The sequence below is a fragment of the Pagrus major genome, chromosome 18, assembly GCF_040436345.1.
Source record: "Pagrus major chromosome 18, Pma_NU_1.0".
NCBI classification, from domain to species: domain Eukaryota; kingdom Metazoa; phylum Chordata; class Actinopteri; order Spariformes; family Sparidae; genus Pagrus; species Pagrus major.
In genome coordinates, this window is record NC_133232.1 from 24,279,847 (window position 1) to 24,301,950 (window position 22,104).

At 43.5% G+C, this 22,104-nt stretch overlaps 1 protein-coding gene across 1 annotated transcript in view; it reads right to left on the reverse strand.

Moving 5' to 3' along the window:
* LOC141013384 (A disintegrin and metalloproteinase with thrombospondin motifs 2-like) overlaps positions 1-21,681 on the reverse strand; it is a 124,390-nt gene extending 102,709 nt beyond the window's left edge. Inside the window, exons 1-2 of the mRNA XM_073487091.1 lie at positions 21,594-21,681; positions 19,528-19,937 (exon numbers count right to left, since the gene is read on the reverse strand). Coding sequence (XP_073343192.1) covers positions 19,528-19,937; positions 21,594-21,681 — 498 coding nt within the window. The remainder of the gene's footprint in view (positions 1-19,527; positions 19,938-21,593) is intronic.
* Between the last annotated feature and the right edge of the window lie 423 nt (positions 21,682-22,104).

Consider the following 22,104-nt stretch of genomic DNA (forward strand, 5'->3'; position numbering starts at 1 on the left):
AGTCCATGGTCAAGGACAGAGGGAACAAACATTTTTGCTTTTGTTCTCCATGTGGATTGTTTCTGCGACCTCTCGAGCTCCAGAAACTTTTGCACACACTCATTAAGAAAACTGTTCACTCTTAGGACACTAAAGGGTTTACAAAGCTGCTCTGTGTTGTTTGCCATCAGACATTTTCCGAAATTGTTTTTTTGGAAAAGCTGACAGAGCTGAACATTAATCGTGCAGTGTTTCAATTTTTCACTTCAAATACGCCAACATCATAAACCGATTACATTAAATTTGTATTGATGAATTAATGAAGTATAGCATCAAATTATGTCAGGCAGAGCATTGAAGTCATGCTTGTATCGACTGACTGGCATCTGCTGTCGGCAGCTGGGACGACACAACAACGACAAGACAACCAAAGACCAGAATACAGCTGAATAAACCCTGGTTGTGTGATTCTGGTGCTGATTTTACACGACTTCTGGAACGACGACAGGTTGAAACTGTGTTTCACCAGGCGCCATTTATGGCACTGTGTATAAGCACAGTGCCACCATGTCAACTAACAGATCCATATGTGCTGTAGTGCCATTATCACCATTTCAACGTGCTGTCCTGGATGACGATGACAGACGCACGAGTCTAAGTAAAAAAAACTGTCTTAACAGAAATCGGGCAGAATTAGATTTACAAAGTTTTTCCTCATTACTGCATTTATTCTGTTGAATTAATTACTCAATATAGAGATGCAACAATAAATTGATAACTGATTAGCTATCGACTATTAAATTAATTGTTAACTATTTTGATAATCGATCAATTGGTTTTCCGTCATTTTTAAAAGAAAAAAACCCTCAATTTTCTCTGATTCAAGCTTCTTAAATGTGAATATTTTATTGTCTTAAGACACTCGAGGATGTCATTTTGAGCTTTGAGAAACACAGATGATTTTACCATTTTCTGACATTTTATAGACCAAACAACTCATCAATTAAAGGATAAAACAATGAAAGTAATAGTTAGTTGCAGTTAAGCATTGCTTTTATTAGTAAATCCTTTGAAAATGCACACAAAAAATGTGATTTACAATATCATCCCGATAATCATCAGAATTGGGGTGTCGCAATATTTTGATACTGTATTCACATTTAAACATGTGATTATATAATTTTAATAACCCAGCGATGATGTTCCTGTCTAGTAATTGAGTAGTTAATAGTGATTGTTATTTTATACACTCTTTAAGGGTAATTTAATTGCCAAAAACGCAGAGTAAACAAAGTCAAAGATAGATTTGATTCCTTTTTTCCCTCAAATTTCTATAGATATCAAGACAATATTGTTATCATGAATTTGTTTGGGCACAATAATTGTGTATTGAAAATCTAATAATGTGACAGCCCTAATCACAATATGCTTAAAATCTTGAAATGACAGTAAGACTATATGCTATCGACTATATATTTCACTATATGCAATGAAATCTTGTATTGTCCCATCCCTTGGCGCGTCCATCTAAATCAGAATCCAAGTAAAAACCTTGTTGTATTTTGTCAACATGCTATATGTGCCGAGTAACACTGACTTAAATGTCTCCTCATTAAACAGAGCGTAAGATTACATCCTGCCATTGAAACAGACCGCGCATACGCAAGCACGCACAAGGGACACAGAGGAAGGGTTAAGGATGTAGCCTGAGGCTATGTGAGTGTGTGAATGCATACATGAGTCTATGTTGTACTGCATACATTTGTGGGTGCCAATTAAAACACTGACACATCCACAGTGTCCCCGCTCCAACATCTGATCCACAGGCTTTTGATAATACAACATATCAGGTTGAAAACAGAAATCTCTAATCCCAGATCTGCAAAGTCTGTCCTCCCATTGACGGTGTTATTCACTCGTGCAGTCACACATGCAGAAAAAGACATTTTTACAGAATCTCCTGAGAGGAAAGTCACCTCCAGAACAATAAAATTCACCGGGGAATCCCACCACTTTCAAACAAATAAATATGTGCTTGTGCACCCGTAAACACCCTCAGAAACGTTCTACCGCAGACACACATACATACACACATGTGCATCATACAGTAGACGCTGTAATTCACACCCCGCCCGAGCTAAACCAGAGATTTCATCTAGAGGGGAAACACCAGGCTCTTCTATTGCCCCCAATTACTGGGGCCCGCAAACGGAGTCAACAGCCACAGTTTTATACAATCACATTGTCTGGGAGGAAATCAGCCCCCTGTTCGCTTCTGCTTCGAGCTGCGCGCTGCCGGCCAGGGCTCGAGCAAAAGCCACTTAAACTATCATATTCTAGAAGAGAGCAAAAATGACTTGAGCTCTTAGTGGGAGAGGATTCTATACAATTTGGTAGAAGCGTCCTCCGCATCATTCTTTTTCTTGTATTACGTTCGCTGAGATCAAACAGATACCTTAATCCTGAGAACACACGCGGGCTTGCGCTTGGTAGCTCATATGGTCGAAGGAAAGCCCATAGGTTCAATTTGTGTGCAATTTGCTGCGTATGCGTGTGTGTGTGGGCTCCGTGCAGGCCATTCTGCTCTCTGCGAGCTCACTCGTATTGCCATTATACATCACAGCACAGCCCCAGCGAGTGGCTGTGTCAAAAAGCCTGCCTTCCTCTCCGCCATATCTCATAGTTACCTCCCCTAACCAAATTACCCCCCTGCCCCCAACCCCCGCCTCACCCGCCCCCTCCTCCTGTAGACACTGAGAGATGAGTTTCAGAAACAGCTGCCTCAAAGAGACAGCAGAGATGTCCAGCAGCATTTGAGAAGGAATGAGAGTAAACAAACACACTCAGCAAACAAAGATCCTGGCTGTCATATTCCTGCGGAAAGTCCAAAGGCGTTGGAAAAAAGGATGAGGAGGAGTGAGTTTATTCATTCAGAATGAAAATCCCTGACATTTTCATATAAATACTTGTCCATTTCACTGCTGCTTATCACCAGTTGTATAACATGTATTGCAAGTTCATCATGACTTTTACATTCAGTGGCACACACTCAAAAAAAAGGTAGGGTTGTTCTGAAGTCACCAGCGAGGCATCTCTATTAGTGCTTTGTGATTCTTCACCGACGCTTCCTTCAAATCAGGTCGACTTGGCACAAACTAACACTGGCTCAAAAGCTAAAATTAGTGAAAATGTGAGTATCTGAGGCCCAGTATGTGCCTCACATACTTTTTCATACAAAATCTACTTCAACACTCATTACCATTTCATCTGAGGAGGTGGAATGCCCAAATCACAAGACTGATCAATCAACGTTGAATATTTCATCAACGTAAAACAACTGAGCATGTCACAAAAATGTTCAATGCCGGTCCGGGCTTGGTCGTGATCATCGTTAGCGTTCTTAATGAGGAGATTCATCCCACGCTATCTTTTTGGCATCTCTACTAAAGAACTTAAGTCTGTCTGGGAGATCTTCTTCGCCGTGCAGAGCTGGACAGTAACATGATAAACTGGACTCGCTGGTCACATTAGCAGATAGAGTAGTCAGTGTAAGGCAACAACAGCTTGTGGCTCAGCTGGGGCTATGACCTCTATGCACTGTAGTGGAAGGGAGGGAGAGAGACGTGGAGAGGGCAAAAGAGAGATAAAGATGGATGGGCGGTGGACAAAGGAGACGCAGAGCGCTCCAGTCCAGAACATCAGCTTAATCCGAGCACCTTTCTCGGCCTCTGTCAGGCTCTACACCTCCCGTATAATCGACAAACACATGTACTAAGGGGTTGATGTAATACTTGTAAAAGTCGTTAACGCCACAGCTGCAGAGATACATGCAGAGCAACCAACGACTGTATCACATCAAGAAAGAAAAAAGAATCACGACGAGCCACTGGACAGGCTCCAAACTTCCAAGAACATGAAAACAAATCTTTTTTTGTTAGTTTGTCCTCCAACAAAACAAATCCCTTGACTCATATAACCAGCTATAATTATTTGTTCACCTTCATCTGCAGGAATTATTGGACTACTTTGCCTTCCAACTAGACCAATTTGGCGGGAAACCCGTGGAAGTGACAAACCTACCGTAACACTACTACAACGAAGACGGTGTGAGTAATACAGAATCTCGCGAAACATTTGGAGGCAATGACAATTTTAGAGCTGATTGTGTTGAGTCATACTCTGACACTATGAAACACTTACTTTTGATTTCCAAACCCAGAAATAGAGGATTGTAACTGTAGGAGGAGGACGGTGACTGTAACAAATAATCTGGGACACAATCTTTGTAAATGTCCTCATTGGCAGATCCTCACTCAATAATATTGATCACTGATGACTTAGGTCAACCCATCACCTCTATTTTAGGATTTACACCAGCCCTTTGATCCTCTATATATCAGGGGGCGGACTGGGTGAGCTCATTAGGTTTTACAAGGACATTGAATTTTACATTTGCTCCACAAGTAATTTAGGCAATACATACTGACTGGCATTGTATCTTTATGCAAACCGCAGATGTTTTGAATCTCTAGTTTTCCAGTAAACACTCGGTGAGGGTGAGGAAAAGATCATAGTTTTGGTTAGAATACTTTGCCAGAGAAATGTCTGCGAAATATACCAATGTCTTGCTAAAAAATACCCACTTTCTGATTTAAGGTCTTACTGAAAATTAGGGACAGGTTTGGCTGATTATCAGGGCTGATTTTCAGCATTTTTCCGATTATCGGTATCAGTGATAGTCAGATTGCAGTTAAAATAAACAAATCTAAACTTGCTTTGGCTCTGATGCAGCATCCTCTTACACAAAGTTGCGGCCACAACAATATCTGATTGTTATGTGTTGAAAACTTGTATGTTGAAGTAAACATGTATGTAACGCTGTGATCCTACCCTCTCACTGAAGCCACATAGTGCAGAAACAAGTGATAGCTGTGACAGAGACACCATTCACCCTATTACAAGACACTGTACCATCACAATGATTTAGAAGCTGTTATTTTTAAGTGCAAAAATGACATAAAGTTGATTTTAAGAAATGCAAACAAGCCAAAGCGCTTTTGTTCTTTATACCAGAATGACGATTGGTGCACCGGGCCTGTCTCGCCTCGTTACTTTACCTGTTATGTCAAAATGTTGAACTGTCACACATGAAACACACACATTCAACGTATCCATGGTTTGAAGAAACGTCCCATGCTCATATTTCATTCTTGGCTGCCTTTGGAGTTAAACAGCAGTGTCTAACAATGAATGTTGGGCTGTCTTAGGCCTAAAATCTATTATTCAACCTCCAGAAAAGGGCCGTAAAAAACAGTAATCCCTGGCACCTACCCCACATCTAGGACCTTCAGTATAATTTTATGAACATTGTGAATGGTCCCATTACATCTGACAACTGGCCCTGGGGCTCACTTCCCTGCCTCAGGAAAGCCCAAACACAACACAACAACATAAAAAACACCAGTGGTATTGAGTAGAAATACCAATGTACTTGGCGGTAAAAAGGCTATATGCTCGTTTAAGACTGCGGGGCCATTGTGACCGACCCTAAACCGAGAAATTCCTCGAGATAGAGCCTCAGTCTGCACATAGTGGCTGTGGAAACAGGCCAACACAGCTACAGAAATGCTAACTGGGAGGTCATTCTGCTCTCAAACACAGCCAAAACATGAGGAAAACACAGCAAAGCATTACATTAGCAGATTAATTGAAATCCTCAATACCTTGGCCCTAAAAAGTGTTAATTGCAAGGAGTAGGTTTCCCTGCATGGTCAATCATTATAATGTTTATTTGGATTGTTTATTGAATTCAAATTTCTTGAAGAGATTCATAATTTAACAGCTGTTATCCCTTATTCATTGCGCTGTCATGTTTTGTGTCAGCCGCAAATACTTTTGTGTTTCATGCTCAGTTGAATTGAAAAAAACAGCTAAAGACGACACAGGGAAAGGTACACGCACACCTCCATATGGGCCTGCACACACCATGCAAACAGACAGAGAGACAGTCTGAGAGAGGAAGGGCACAGAAATTGTTTTTTTTTTTTTTCCCCAACCGGTGAGAGAAATGAAGAGATGGGATGGGAAAAAGAGATGTAGGTAGATGGCGGCTTCATGCTGTCACACACCAGCAAAAAGGACAGAGAGGAGGGTCTTGTCACATCGCATCAGAGTCAGCTGCAGCCACACCCGCCCTGCGAGCATACACCCTGCTGCTGCTGGGAGAGGAGAGGAGAGGAGAGGAGAGGAGAGGAGAGGAGAGGAGAGGAGAGGAGAGGAGAGGAGAGGAGAGGAGAGGAGAGGAGAGGAGAGGAGAGGAGAGGAGAGGAGAGGAGAGGAGAGGAGAGGAGAGGAGAGGAGAGGAGAGGAGAAGTAGAGCATAAAGCGAAGGAAAAAAGAACATCCCCTTCTATTCCACTCCTCCATTATTCTCTCCTCTCCAGTGTGTCTCATTTCAACTGTATCTCATTCCTCATCTAGCCTGCCTCACAACTAGCAGTCTCCCTCCACTCTCACCATGTTGCCAGTCTCCCACAATGAGGACCTGGGTGGTGGATACCCAGCCTTGGGACACAGAGCTACAGTAGGAGTGGGTGGAAGTGGGGAGATGGTACAGAAAAGGGAGAAAGAGGATTAGAAATGAACTGTGGAGATAGAGCACAACCTGACAATAAGTCCCTTCTCCCCAGTGTGTCTGCGTCTGAGTGTCAGTGTGTGTGAAAGAGAGAGGCGAAGGATTAGCTTGTGAGAAAAAAAATCATTCCCCTTTGTGTTCAGAGTGATGCTGTCAATCATCGCACTGTAAGAGGAGCTGTGTGTGTGTGTGTGTGTGGAGAGCAGTTTTCAGGATGAACAATTCCCTCTTCAGGCCATAAACATGACCAATAATAGACTTAGTCTGACAGCAGAGCTATTATATTATTTGTCTTTCGCTCATTCATACCTATATATATAATAGCTCATAGCTTATAATAGCTTAGCACTCAATGCGCCACACAAATGACACTCCTAACACAGGAGGCCTACGCAGCCCTTACACAAAGCCACAAACATGGACGGCATACAGCTTACTACTAACATGCTTCCTTATTGATCCCTGCAAGGATTTTCTTTCCTCTTTTCTAGGGAGGCCGGAGGTCACGGCTGGCTACAAGCAGCAGCCTGGAGCTAGTAAGGACTTTTGCTCAAGGACACTTCAACAGAGCAGAGGCAATGTGAGGGTTTGAATTAGACACTTGCAAAGATAAACCGTGAGTTACATTACTCGATAACCAAACCCCAGCGCAGAAACTAAGCTGTTTATAGCAGTCACGTGTTAAAAATGTTTTGTGGACTAGGAAACTTCACCTGACTTTCAATCGGCATGAGGGTGAATATTCATTTTCGGGTGAACTTTTCCTTCCAAGTCTAATATCTCTCACCTTCACACTTCAAACAGAATAGTGACTTCATTTAAACTGTGATATTGACTGGTATTAAGAAATGTTTGTGATAATCACCAGCCCTACTTGCTAACTGTATCACCCTGCTGCCGTTGCTGCTGCGAGTGTTGATTAGGCACCTTGGAAGACCAGCTATACAGTAACCCAATCTCACACAGAGGTATACATGGACAAGGTCATCTCAAAGTCTCCATTACATCTTTGGCAAACAGATTATATAATTGTAAGGCAGTATCCAAAGCTTTTCTTGTACACACTGGCAGACGATCAGTCACAGTGATCAAAGTGCTAGATGTGTTTCTTTGTTTCTGCTGCTTCACTCCAGCCCCCACAGAGTCAGTTATTAGAATACAATATATTATTATATAATATATTACATATGCTGGTACACTAACAATTCCCGAGGTCCTCATGCACTGGCAAAAAACCCCCAGACATAATACACAGGGAGAGAAAGAGTGATTATTTCTCTATTGCAGAAAACAAAAACAGGCAGCCTTAGTAAGATGAGGAGGGTGTGAGTTTCTGTTATGAGGTGCGATTCTTGCCGCTTAGCTGCCTGCTGCAACAAGCGCCAAGACAAATGATTTTCAACCGTAGACACTGAATGCAGACAGACAGACAGGCCCTGTTCCATTAAGGAACACGCAAACAGAAAATACAAACGAGACAGCTGAACGATTCAACCCAGAGCAAACAAATGCAACTAATTAGATCAGGCTAGGACAAAACGCACGCATCTTTTTTAGGGGGTTCGAGTCTGCACTCATGCAGCGAAAGCAACTGGCAAACATAAAATATCCATGCTAGCTTCTGGAAGCAGGCAGATGACCTTAGCTGAGAGGAAGAGACAATAAAAAAAAAAAAAAGAAAGCTAAATTCTTCATGCTAATCAAGAAGAACCCAAACAGAGCACCGAGCAGGTGGTGCCGGTTATGATGCTGCTGCTGTTCTTCAGGTTTGGGCACATTAAGATTCCACCGCGCTCTTCCTCCCTCCTCCTTTGTGTTACTGCCGTTTCCCTCCACCTACCCTCCCAACGCTCCCTCCTTTTTCTCTCTTTCTCTCTCTCTCATGTTGTGTTTTGTTTGTGAGGATTACTTGGGGAAAACTTTCAGAGTACAAAGCCACCTGTGTGACTGCTGGGAGGTAAAACAGCGTGGCCACAGGAGACACGGGCCGGGTCGGCCGGGCAGGCAGGCAGAAGGGGTTGTTAAGACGCTGGAACATGGGGAGGATGTCTCGTCCTGTTTGCAAGATCCCCCACAGAGGCTGCTGGGGCCTGTTAGCTGGAGAACTGCTGATGTGGCGAGCATCGATCAGTTTCCTGCGCGGTCCTGCAGCCTGTGGGACTGGCTGGCTGACTGATTGACTGACTGACAGGCGCACTGGTGCTGGCTGGCAGGCAGGCAGGCCAGAAAATAAATATCCAACAAGGCCTGGTCTTTTTTTATTTATATTTTATTTTGTCCCCATTCATTTTATTTTATAAAAAGTAATTTTGTTACCCATTTTGTGCACCACTACCCTCTGGACCCATCTGGACTTCAGAGAATTAATTTAGATGATTGAAACATCCTAGTTGCTCTCCTCATTGTGAGTCGTGATTCTTTGAAATGTGCAAGACATGATGGACTTGAATCTTCGTTCCGACCATGAAACACCTTTTGTCTGTTCATTTGACGGTCGGGCAATCATGGGAGAAGAGTCGCAACATGTGGGAATTTGATGAGAGCTGCACGATTAATCGCAATATTATCGAAATATATATACATATATACATATATATGTATATATATATATATATATATATATATATATATATATATATACACATATATATATATATATATATATATATATATATATATATATATATATATATATATATATACACATATATATATACACACACACACACACATATATATATATATATATAGGCACATATTGGACAACACATAGGCTGATACTGATATATCTGTGATAGGCCAGTATTCGTCGATAATATCGGTGGACTGTACAGTCCATATTTCCGCCAAGGCCCAACAGTCCCCTTAAATTCAATCAAATCTAATCCAATATGAAATAAATCATATTAAATGCGCTAGATCCAGATTTTTATTTAGATCCACATGAAATTGTACTCATAAATACGAGCCACCTAAATACACCTGATTTTTTTCATCAAGATTTCCTGAGAATTTGAGGGAAAACGTTGAAAAGAGCGCCCTATCTCGCACTGTTAAAAAAGGTGGGGAAAAAAAAGATTCCTGGATCCGCCCCTTTATCCGGACCGAAAGTTAATGTGGTCTATTCGTGGAAATGTGTTCGGTAGTTTTTGTGTAATTCTGCTGACAAACCAACCAATCAACAAAGGTAAAAACAGGCACATTTGTTTTTAAAAAATTGCGACCATGACACAAACTACACTGTATTTCCTATGTTCATGCCTCCCCACCCAGCACTTCTCAGACAATGCAATTTTCATGCTTGTACTCACCTGCACACTGGGAAGAAGGCAGAGTCATTTTCATCTCGTGAGGTTGTGACCGGCTCAGCTGTTTAAAGGCATCAGTAATGTGACCAGCTGAGAAGGTAACTAATTAATCGCCTCTATACGCCCTCTGGAACATCACAATGACATCACAGAATCCAGAAAACCCACATTCAAGCATTACATCATGTGTACAGTGTAGTAGTCCACCCAAACGGCTTGATCGTTCCAGACTGCTGGAGCTGATTCGAGTATCAAAATAAGCTGCTGTAATCGTGACATCACATAGGTGTTTCCCTGTAATCATCGGGGTTCCTCTGCTCTATTTTCTCAGATGAATCCTGTTATTTCAACCACTCAAACAAACCATGTGCTCTGAGCAAGCACTCTGTGAATGACAGAGAAGCGAGAGGAAAGAGAGTCAAGGGGGCTGGTTAAGTGCATTGAGTGAGCGGCAGTAATCACAGCTCTGGTAAAAGCACTCCTTTTGCTCTGTATAGTGTTCCTCAAAATGGGTCTGCTCTCTGTCTGCTTCTCTCCCTCTTTTTCTCTCTCTGTCTGATAATAGCTCTAGATTGAGTAATTGTGTGTTTGAGTGGAGCTACACTGCAGGGTGGAACCTGCAATCAGATACCGAGAACACGTTTCTTTCTCTCCCTCGCTGTCTGTCTCTCCATTCATACCATGCCTCAGCAGTCTGGCCTCTCTGCACCCGGCCCTCCCTCCAGCCAGGCGCTTCCTGCAGGCGCTTCCTCAAACCGTCACCCCTACACGCGGCCTACTCCACGCAGCCAGGGAGGGCTAGGGTCAATAACAGCTGTGCGCTGTTCTGTAATTGATGTCATCATTTCAATTTGAGCTGATTACAGTTGAGAGCTGCTTATCGTGTGACCCTGGGTGGAATAACACACTGTAGGGCCCAGTGAGCTGCCACGCCTGACCAAGCTTAACTGCCGGGCTGGCTGGATGGATGGATGAGTTGGCTCAGCCCAGGGCTGCCTTCTCTATTGACTCCTAATGCGGAGGTAATGACTGAGCGTATTCCAGGGGCATGGCTGGCGCAAGTGTCCGTGTCGCTGGCATTTAGTGTAGTTTCTGGGGCTATTATTGTGATTGGCCTGCCCCTCCTTCAACACACTCACATGATTAAGCCCAGTGCTGGCCCAGATTTGGGGGTATAATGTGCGCACGCATGCTGTGTTTTTGTTTAGTGTTTTTTTTGTAATGTCAAGTAACTTTATAACCTTTTAAATAGGTATGCATGGTACTGGGTTTCTATAGGGAAAATATTCACGTTAAAAAAGCTGAAATCAGAGAGTTTTTCTTAATACATTTCTAAAACCAATTAATCAGTTATCAAAATAGCTGGCCATTAATCGTTGCAGCTCTAGAATATTACAGATTACAAATATTTGTACATATTTCTTTCCACCTAACTGCAGAGATTATCAATTATCTCCTGTAGTGTAATAAACATCTTATACGGTCCTCTGGCAGATGCAGACATACAGAGCCTTCAAAAGTCACAATTCCAATTCTAAATCGAAAAATCAATCAAAATGAGCATTTAATTTCAGTTCTCGAAATCAAAAGCTGGATCGGCAATTCTCCCAATATTTTTTTTCGTTTCCACCCTTGCCTCCCTGCATGCGTCCGGCATACAATCAATCATCTGTTGATCTTTACAAATCAAGATTTGATCGTCTAACAATGGCATATCCGTAGCCATCAGGGCTGAAAAAAGGAAAATGTTTAAATTGAAAATTCAATTGAATCTTGATCTTCGAGTCAAATCAAACCGTATATCTGGAGAGTCGTGACACTTTGCACCTTCACCGGGCAAAATGAGAACACTACTTAGAAAATGTTCTCTGTCGTTTGCACATAATTAATGCATCCTCTTATCGGCCTGTCATATCCGCAGAAACGTTCATTTCAGGCTGATGTGCATGTTTTGTTTAAATAGGGCTGCAACTCATAATTATTTTCATTATCGATAAATCTGTACATTATGTTTTAGATTAATCGTTTAGTTTTTTGGTGAAAAAAAACCAACAACAACCCAAAGATATTCAGTTTACTGTCAAGAAACAATATAATATTCACATTAAAGAAGCTGGAATAGGACAATTTTGACTTTTCTTTCTTAATAAAATGCTCAAAATGATTAATAGATGATCAAAATAGTTAGTGATTCATTTAAGTTGACACTAATTGATTAGTTACCTCCACCATCTGGGTTAGTTTTTCACTTTGTTGGTTGGTTGGTCGGTTTGTCAGCAGGACTACACAAAAACTACTAAACAGATTTCCACAAAAATTGGATGGTGGATGGGTCTCGGCCCAGAACAGACCCAATTAACTTTTACTGCAGATCCGAATAAAGGGACAGATCCAGGAATCTTTTCTCATTTTCTTTAACATTGCGAGATAGGGTGTTTTTTTGCCATTTTTGTTCATTTCTCGGGGATAACACATGGATCTTGACGAAAAAAATCAGGCTTATTTAGATGGCTAGTATGAGTGAGTACAAAAGGGAACTGTTGGGCCTTGGCGGAGGTATGCGCTCTACTGATTCTATTTGATTAATTGTTAACCAGTGCCGTTTTAGAGCCTTTATTGGCCGACACTGGTGACATAATGGTTATTGTGCATTCCTACTTTCTAATTTGCCGAACATCATTACATTAAATCAGTGCTGTAACCCTGAGGGTGATTTTTATAGTATTTGTGAAAAAAAAAAAAAAAAAGTACCACCTCCCAGCACCCGCCCCCGGAAAGGAAATAAATAAAGAACCTGTCAATGCTTTGGCATTTTCTTTGCTGTTGATGTTTGAGTCTTTTCAATGAAAGCACCAAAATAACACCGCTGCCTTCCAGCATTCCTGCTGTGCACTAATAACACACATGAACAGACTGAAGCACACAGCCATACATAAATACAGCACATGAGAATATACAAAGGGCAACACCTGCAATGGATCAGGGCTAATTATCTGCCAACAACTGATGATGCCCGTATTGTACAAATAGCAGAGAAAAGATCTGGATGTAGCTTCCTGGCTTTAAACTTTTTTCCTGCATAGACAGCGGGCAATACCCTTAACCCTCAACACCACTTGTCTGATCAACGCTTGGGAGCAGAGCTGCTGCTAAAAACAGACAAAGACTGCTCACTAAGGGAACACTGTCTCTTGCTGTCTCTTTCTTTTCTTTTTTTTTTGCCAGAGCTCTGAATCTGTGGGTGTTGGGGAGCAAAAAGCTGTCTGCCACATTCTTTTCTCTCCCTTTCTCTGTCATTTTCCTGACTCTTTTAATACCATCATTAGGAGAGCTCTCCTGCTTGCTGCTACCGCTGCTGGCCAAGAAACACGAGACAGAGAGAGAGAGAGAGAGAGAGAGAGCAAGAGAAAAGAGCGATAGAGGCTAGGGGTGGAGACAATAAGAGAAATGTGTGCACAGGTTGTTTTTTTTTAAGTCATGCAGCGAGGTAAAGATGGTTCAGGGGAACTTTGCTTTCTTCGCTGCTGTGTGTCCCTGCCGTCTGTCTGAGCGTCTGACCGTACTGTAGGTGTGTTCACGTGTGTTGGGGCGCATGATTCCCACTTTAGCAAAGTGTGTTTATCGCCTGTATGTGCGAAGGTGTACAATAAACATCAGAGCTGAGGGAACACGTGTCTTGTCATATCATGACCAGGTGTGCACCCACGTGAGTTTTAGGAGCAAGATGACAGGCAACACAACCTCTGGTACAAATTCTCACACTTCTGACATGCCTGCACACATGTCGGTAACAATACACCTGGGTGACCCTCTGTTCCCACGGTGACCTGAAGCTGCCCTACCATTTGTCAGAAGTCACTGATTATTGCAGGCGCTGCAGCCCGTCTGATGACACACTGGAGATGGATATCTGGACGTGCAGCGCTTCAATAAGGGAAACAAAGATTATTTCACGATACGTTGCCCACGGTGATAGTGGTGTCACGATATAGTGATTCTGCGATACTTGATACAGTGCAAGGCAATCCTCTACGATACATCGTGATGTCTGTGTCTTAGTTATTCACTGCGCAATGGTGTCAATGCAAAGTGCAAACGTCAATCCATACCATCAGCTTTAGGACTCCCAAAAACAAAGAGAAAACAAAGAGGAGGAGCATCTCACTCAGCAGTCCGCTTACTTGTTGCTCTCAGTACGGCAAAATGAGCTGCTCTGTTTTAACAATGTCAGGCTGAAGAAAATGTGCATGCAGACCAAAATTCAACCGCTGTGTTCTGTCGGGAGACTTGTGGCAGACTAAATATCGTCTTGTTGTCCAAAGACTCAAAATAGTATCGTATTGTGATTTACACCCCTACCCTGTAACTCCACACTGTCCACCATTTTCCACCTGTGAGTTTCTTCTTCTTCATTGCAAGTTAGCAAGTTAATCCTTAAGTACATCCTGGCAGAAGATTAGAAAATGTAAGACTTTTTGTGACTTATTTTACTCTGAAGATGGCCTGCTCAAAATTCTTCCCTTTGTTTCCCCGTTTCTCTTTTTTAACTTTGGCTGGGTCACATTGGCGCATGCTGAGCATTTCAAGTTTAAAATTGGTCACATATAATACTTAACACTCTTTAACAGAATCTCTGCCTCTTTCTGGGCTTTCGGTTACTTAAAGGATAAGACCGCTTTACCTTGTTAAATCATGACTGGGTGTGGAGGAGCTTATACAGTAAGTGTGTGTGCAGAACATCTCTATGCTCTGGTAAACAGAGCTCATAAGCAGCAGAAGTGGTGACTTTCATCAAAGCCAAATAAAGCTTAAATAGACAAGTGGCACTGATTTACATGACGAAAATGAATAAAGTGAAAATGAATGCGTCTCTGCTGAGAGTTCGACAGCGCTCAGACAGTATAAGCACACTGTGTACAGCGTGACAGTCTCCCACTTATTAACTAATTCAGTCTGTCACAATGACAGAATTATTTATCATGGAAAAAAAGAAGTAACAATAATTTTGCAACCCTTGATCTCCCATCACTACGTCTCGCTGTTTCCTTCTCGAAACAGGAAAAGTCGAAGCTCTGCTGACGCTCAACATTCCACATAAGATCCCAAAAAGACACACACACATGAATGCACCTGACCTCACACCCACATGTGCACAAAATCAGGCCAACACAGCTCACAGCCTCCACATCTCTGAACAAACACTGGAGGTGAGGCTGAAGGAAAGACCACTAGTGGGGCCCAGAGGTTTGGACACACATACACACACACACACACACACACACACACACACACAAACACACACATAAAATCACATATGCAAGAACTTTAAGACATGAATAAAGATCCTGGTGTTTACTGTGATCAGAATGCATTTCGGGGCACTGTTAGCATCACGACTGTGTGTCTGAGAAGACCACTTTATTGAAACATAATTACCTTCTCCAAATTTCAACGGCACCGATGTCATACACCCCGAAGCAAATAACTTTTAATCCTGGTGTTTCTTCCTATGACCTTTACGCCTCGTCTCCACAGAGTATGCAAGTTAACCCGAAGTCTGTTTAATTCCTAAGGGAACCTCCATGATCTTTAATATGTTTGCAAAACTCCTTCCGATTTTTTTTTTCCACTCCGGATTATGTCTCGAGTACGTTGAAAAATGTGAAACTTTGCAGCGGATTTTGGAAAGAATTAACTAGGTAACACCGGGAGCATGCTGGCTGTGTAACACAAAGCGTGCATACATAACAATTGTGGGTTACACGTCATTTTGCAAAACTCACAAAACTGGCTAAACACCTGGCTAATTTGTCGCCCAGTACATTATTGGCCCTGGATAATGCTCCATGCCATATAAAAAAACGCAAAAAGGAGCTTATGTTTTTTTGCATCAATAGCATTTCTATCCATCCATAAAAAATGTACGTCTTTGCATTGTAGGAGCGTACATACGTGATACGGACACCGAACAAACCTGTGTGTGGAAACGAGGCATGAATGCTAAAATGGCAGAAAAAAAAACAGAATTTGTAAAAATCTGAAATATAAGTAATTACAGACGAAGTAAACCTCCATCCCTTTGCATTAACAGACCAAGAACAGTTCTTCTTCACCTCAACCACTGAGTAAAAACCTTTCTGAAATGGCTGTTTGCAACAGATTTTCTTTCATGATGCCACGTGTGTTATTTACTTAAAATCAGCCCTAAAAAATACGCCATTTTGAGTGATAATCTAATCTAATCAGAAAAAAACTAAAAAACTAAATTAAAAAAAGGCAGAACATTTGATTTTCGGATTGATAATTTGTCTTTTCTATGTTTAAAGTCAATCAGTTTTGCAGCAGATATTTTGACATGTTGTAGTGTGATGGCTCTCTTCTACTCAGGAATCCCAGTAAACATGCACAAAACCAGTAAACCAGAAATCAAAACATCAAAATGGTATTCGGTCAGTGTTAATTTTTATTCTTTTACCCTTTTCATTCTTCTCTTTGTCTTGTCACTCTATTAAGGGACAATTTCAAAGCAATCAGGATGCATTCAACCCTAATTCATACACACATACACGTAGAAACAGTGTACACACCAACACTCATACATGAAGTGGAAACCTCCTAAGCTTTTGTTTGATTCACACAGTCCCCCATTCTGCTCTCTGCACACACACACACACACAGAAACACAGTCTCTGCTGCAGTTTAATTTCATTTTGCGCTGCGCGATCGAGGACTAAAACCACATGCGCGCACACACACAAACACACCCAGCACACTGCCCAGTTCTCATACTGTACAGTGTGCTGCCTCCTGTCAACCATCCATAGAACTAACCAGCTGATCACAGCTTCTGTTCACAGAAATCCAATTCCCTCCAAAGGTCATTCGTCCATTCAGAGATTTCCTTTTTTCCTGTTCTCTCACATCCTCTCTTATTTTTTCTGGTCTTTTGCTACTTCTCAAAATCTATACCCTTTGCCCTCTTCCCACCCCTGCCTCTTTATTATTATTTTCTTTTTGAGGATTTTGGTTTGAACCCTATCTGCCCCTGTCTTGGCTCCCTTCCTCCCTTCCCATCACACACCCTGGACCACAGCCAACAAGAGGTTCTTGGCTGTGAATGGCAACAAAGGGCAGAAAAAGCTCTAACCAGGTGTCTGGGTCGCTGAGGAAGTGGGCACAGCAGGGCAGAGCTGGGCTACGTGGCTACGCTGGGTTTAAAAAGGCAGATACACGCAGGGCCTGACAGAGCTTGGCTGTGTTTCTTGGCATGCTTGAGGAGGTTGTAAGAACTGATTAGTAATGACATGAGTTGTTCAGGGGCGGGGAGAAACAAATTAAATATAAGTGGACAGCTTTCATAATTTGGCGTGACTATTACAGCTCTGATATCATTAATATTTTTCTTTGTAACAAATAGTTTCACTCCAACATGAGCATATTTTGAGCAGTAGACTGGTGAAGTAAGTCGTGACAGTATTTGGTTGCTGTGATCATTCCTTCTGTCCATACTGACCCTGAAGACATCCCTTTCAAATGCAATGTACAAAATCAAAAGTCCTTATTCTGTGCAAAAAAATGTGAGCCAGTATGAGACTTCAGCAGCTTGAGTTAAACAGATAGGTGAAGCTTTGAGTAGGAAAATCCCTGCAGTGGAGAGACAATATACCTAAGGGATACATTTGTACCGAAAAGACCATAACATTGGAGGATGCCCACTTACTCTGCCTCACTGCAAATGCCTTGTGCAGTTTTATTGTAAGCAAATGTTCACATTCAGTGTTTTTCACGAGGCCTGAATGCATTTCATCCATCATAAAACATTTGCAAAGCTGATTATTGTCCTGCAGATTTGCTAGCTAGCATCATATTGTTCCTCGCCTTTGCTGGCGCATTGCTACGTGACCACCACCCACTGTTGATCAGTGGAATAACATAAAACTGGCAGCAGGAATGCGTATCACGTGCACATAATACAAACAAAAATTTGCACCCGCTTGTAAAAAAGATTGCTCTGTAGCGCTACTAGTGGCCAAAAAATGGATATCTTTAAGACTGCAGATCAGGAAGACTGGAATTTGTCTTCTATTATGCTTTTTTGTTTTTTTCCATTACTTCAGTGTGTTATATATACATGTCACACTTGCTGCACATTGCTTAATTTTCCTCGGCGTTGTTGTTATCGTTGCTAGGGTCAGGCGTGTGTGAGCTGACCAATGAGAGCTGACTGGGTATATAAACTGGGGGGGACATGAGTGTTTCAGACAGAGGGGGAATACAGAGCTGCAGCACTGGACAGAATGAGAACACTGATGTGTTTTTTGAGCACTAAAGCATGTAAACCTTTTCTTGTAGTAACCCAAAATATGAACCTGAAAATGAGCTTAATATGTCTCCTTTAAATAGGATTCACATTAGGACAGGAGGAATGATTATAGTGGGCAGAAGTTGAAAAAGTGAAGTAAGCGACCGGTGACCAGTGGCCGGTGCGAATTGGTGATCTGGTGATCTGTTGACTGTAACCAACTCCACAGTAACCTTTCAGAGAATGTGCCAATAGGCCCTGGAGTGACAGGCCGGAGCAGGCAGAAGTGAGTTGTTGCTGGCTGGTGTCAGGCTAAGTGGGCATGTCAGGCCTGTGCTGCCCTGGCTCCCTGCCTGCTCTCTCAGCTGCTCGCTCAGTCCCCTGTGTCCTCAACCCTAAATGGATCCAGTCGCTGCTACTCAGCTCCAGTGGTAGGCTGATCTGCCTGACTAATGAACACTTTTCCTAATGAGGGGAACTCCTCCCACCGATTTCATCACTCCCTGTACACATCCTTCGCCCATTTTTACTCCTGTTTACTTCCCCCCTCTCTCCATCTCTTGCACTTATCCCTTCCACCTCTTCCCCGGGCTCTGGCCTCCATCTTTCTGCATCCTCTCATCTCAGCAGTTCCTGTGCACATTCTTCACACTGTCTATATCTCACTTCTCTCGCTCGCCGACAGCCATTCACCAACTGTTTGCCATCTCCTTTGCTTTTTTCCCTCGATTCATCGTCAGCTCTATTAAAAGCATCTACAATTCAGCCTCTTTGAGCAACTGTTGTGCAACCAAAATATTTCATGGTGGCAGTTTCAATCCAAATGCTGTCATAGTGTCAGCTATCTGTCCAGTGCTCCTGTATCAATGTGTAGTGAGAATGTTTTCTGAGATGCAGTGACACATACTGAGGTTATCTGTGAAACATCAGTGTATTCCTTTAATTATCCCTCCCCCCTTTTACATGAGTAAACTAAAAGGAGCAGAGGACAGAGGGATGAAAACATGACTCAGGTATTTCTCATGGCAGGCCAGTTTAGAGGACATCAGGGAGAGCAGGGGTGTAAATCATAAGTTTGACCCCATGACAACCTCAGGGTCAACCAGAAACCCTCAGCAGGGACAGCGACAGGGTCAAGAGGGCAGAAATCTCTCACTTTTACTATTTGCTTCCTTTTCTGTCTGTCTTTTAAAACAGTTCCCCTAGAAAACCCTGACATGCATCATCTCGTGTCCCTTCATATCATTGCGTACACAGCGAGCTCAGTGAACCAAGAGCACAGGTAACACAGGTCGTCCACTCACCAGGCCGTCACAGTTGCTGATGGCCACAGTGGCTCCTGGCGTGTCTGTTATGTCACCTACATACAAGCACTCGCTGTGCAGTGGCTCAGAGTGCCGGGTGCTGTCGCTGTCATCACGCCACTCCATCTTGGCTCCGGGGGCCACCAGCCTGGCGTTGTGGCGCAGGCGCAGGTGGAACTCCCGGCCGAAGATGGTGACGTTGTAGTAGAGCCTCTCCCGATGGGCCACGGGCTCACCCCTCAGTTCTTCCCACTCATCATTGCCTACTCCTACCTCCCTCCTCCGGCGCCTACGGGGCTGCCCTCCTGCCATGCGGCCAGCCGAGACGGCGTGTGACAGGAAGCGGCCCTCTGCGTCCACACTGATCGGCCTCACCAGTCCATACTCCCCCAGGACATGCTGCAGGGAGTCTGAGGAACAGGACAGGTCAGGAGAGGATGAGGCAGAAGCAGATGAAAGAGGTGAGTAAGGACGTTATTTGGTGAGTAAGATGTGAGAATGTGGAAAAACATGTGGGGGGGAGGCATTAGAGGTTGAAGAGGAGGAGACGTCATGGGAGAAGCATGGGGGGATAAACAGTGGAGAAAATGGGGAGTGATGGGAAGAGGATGGAAAAAAAGATGATAGGAAAAATAAGGAATTAGAAAAATGTCAAGCATGCTATCAAAGTGTTTATTCCTTATTCCGCTTTACAAGAAACACAATCATAAATTAAAGATATAAAAGCAGTAACCTTTCTCACACACACACACACACACACACACACACACACACACACACACAGCCCCACCCATGAACCCAGAGGCGACCCCTGTGCTCGGCAGTGCGCGTTTTGGAAACGGCAGCCTCAGCAGTGCGCGCTGCGCTCCTGACACCTTCTGTGCCCTTCCACCGTCAACAGGAATGCCAGTACAAGATCAAGGTGCTAATTGCGGCTTTCTCACGCTGTTTTCTCACCGTCAGGCTGCTCGATCCGAGAAAAATTATCTCTGTAACCTCGACTGAGAAAAAAAAAAAAAAAAAACACACAAAAAAAAACGATCCGACTATTGAAATTGGCATCTTAAAAAGCGCTTTTGACGAACATGATGCACATTTTTTAAAGCACCTTGCGATCATTCATCCAATCATCGCAATTAATCACGTAATTCAATCTAAACTGCGCGCTAATTGGTGCACTTTGCGTAAAAATATGCACGTTTTTAATTGACGCCTTCGTATGTGTGTGTGCATGCGTGTGCATGCGTGTGTGCGCGCGCGCGTGACATTGTGGGAACATTTCTCCTGTTCACGTGTGAAGGTGGCAACACAGGTGCGTTTTGGAGGCGACCTGAGAGATGCTCCCTGCGCCCACACACACACACACACACACACACACATACACACACTCAGCCGAGGCCACTGTAAGGTGCCATCACAGAACCAGAGGCAGGTATGCTGCCACCTTATACCTCAGGTGCACTTATTACTTGGTTAATCACCTGTCAAATTTTTTTAAACATTTTTTTTATTAAAGTTTGCACGCTGATAAAAACCTAATGCACACATACGCGCGCGCGCTGTTAATATTCCTTGAGCGCCCGTGTTAGAGGAATGATTTGATAATAGTGTGATCAATAGGCTGACATCCGACTCCAGCGTCTTGTGACAGATCGATAGATGCGACAGCGGCCGAATCAGATAATGTTAGGCTACTTCCCTGCGAAATCCGACAGTGAACCGGTGCGTCTGATGCCCCTTGATAACACTCCCCCCCCCCCCCCCCCCGGAGGTGCGAGGGAGCAAATCACAACACTGCTTGCGCCGCTCGGGGACCTCCGGAGAGACCCCTGCAAACACCACGGCAGGACGCACAGAAGTTGCAAACACGTCCCACAGTGTTGTTTGCAAAAAGCGTGCCACAAAATAAAAAAAATAAAATAAAAAAAACACAAGCAAAGAGGAAAAAGCGGGGAGGTTGAGGGGCGCCTTCTTTCCAGTGAAGCGCCCCGTGCAGCCCCCCCTCCAGCAAGACACGTAGAAACAACATAAACACTGACCACGTTTAACTGTGCTGCTGTACGTACCAACGCTACTGGCGATGTAAAGGCCGCTGGTGTGCAGCAGAAAGGCCGGCAGAATAATTAGGACAGTAAATCCAGGCGAGAGACCCATGGCAGCTCCGAACTGCGCAGGTGAGAGAGTGGGACTCCGGGCTCCAGTGTGGTGAAGTTCCCCGCCTGGCGCGACCAGCCACGCCACGACAGCAACAGCACAGCAGCCCGCAACTAGACTGCCAAGTGCACCGGGAGAGACGGAGCTCTCCTCCCCTCTCTCTCTCTCTCTCTCCTCCTCCTCTCCGCCGATCTCTCTCTCTCTCTCTCTCTCTCTCTCTCTCTCTCTCTCTCTCACCCACTCACACACTCTCACTCAACTCTCCTCCTCTCTTTCCTTCTCTACGTCTCTCTCTTTCTCCCAACTCTTCTCTCCCCCCCCTCTCTCTCTCTCCAATTGTGCGCGCTCCCCCACTCTTTGACTTAGTGCTCTGACAACTCCCCGACTCCACACACACACACAGTCAAACACACACGCACGCAC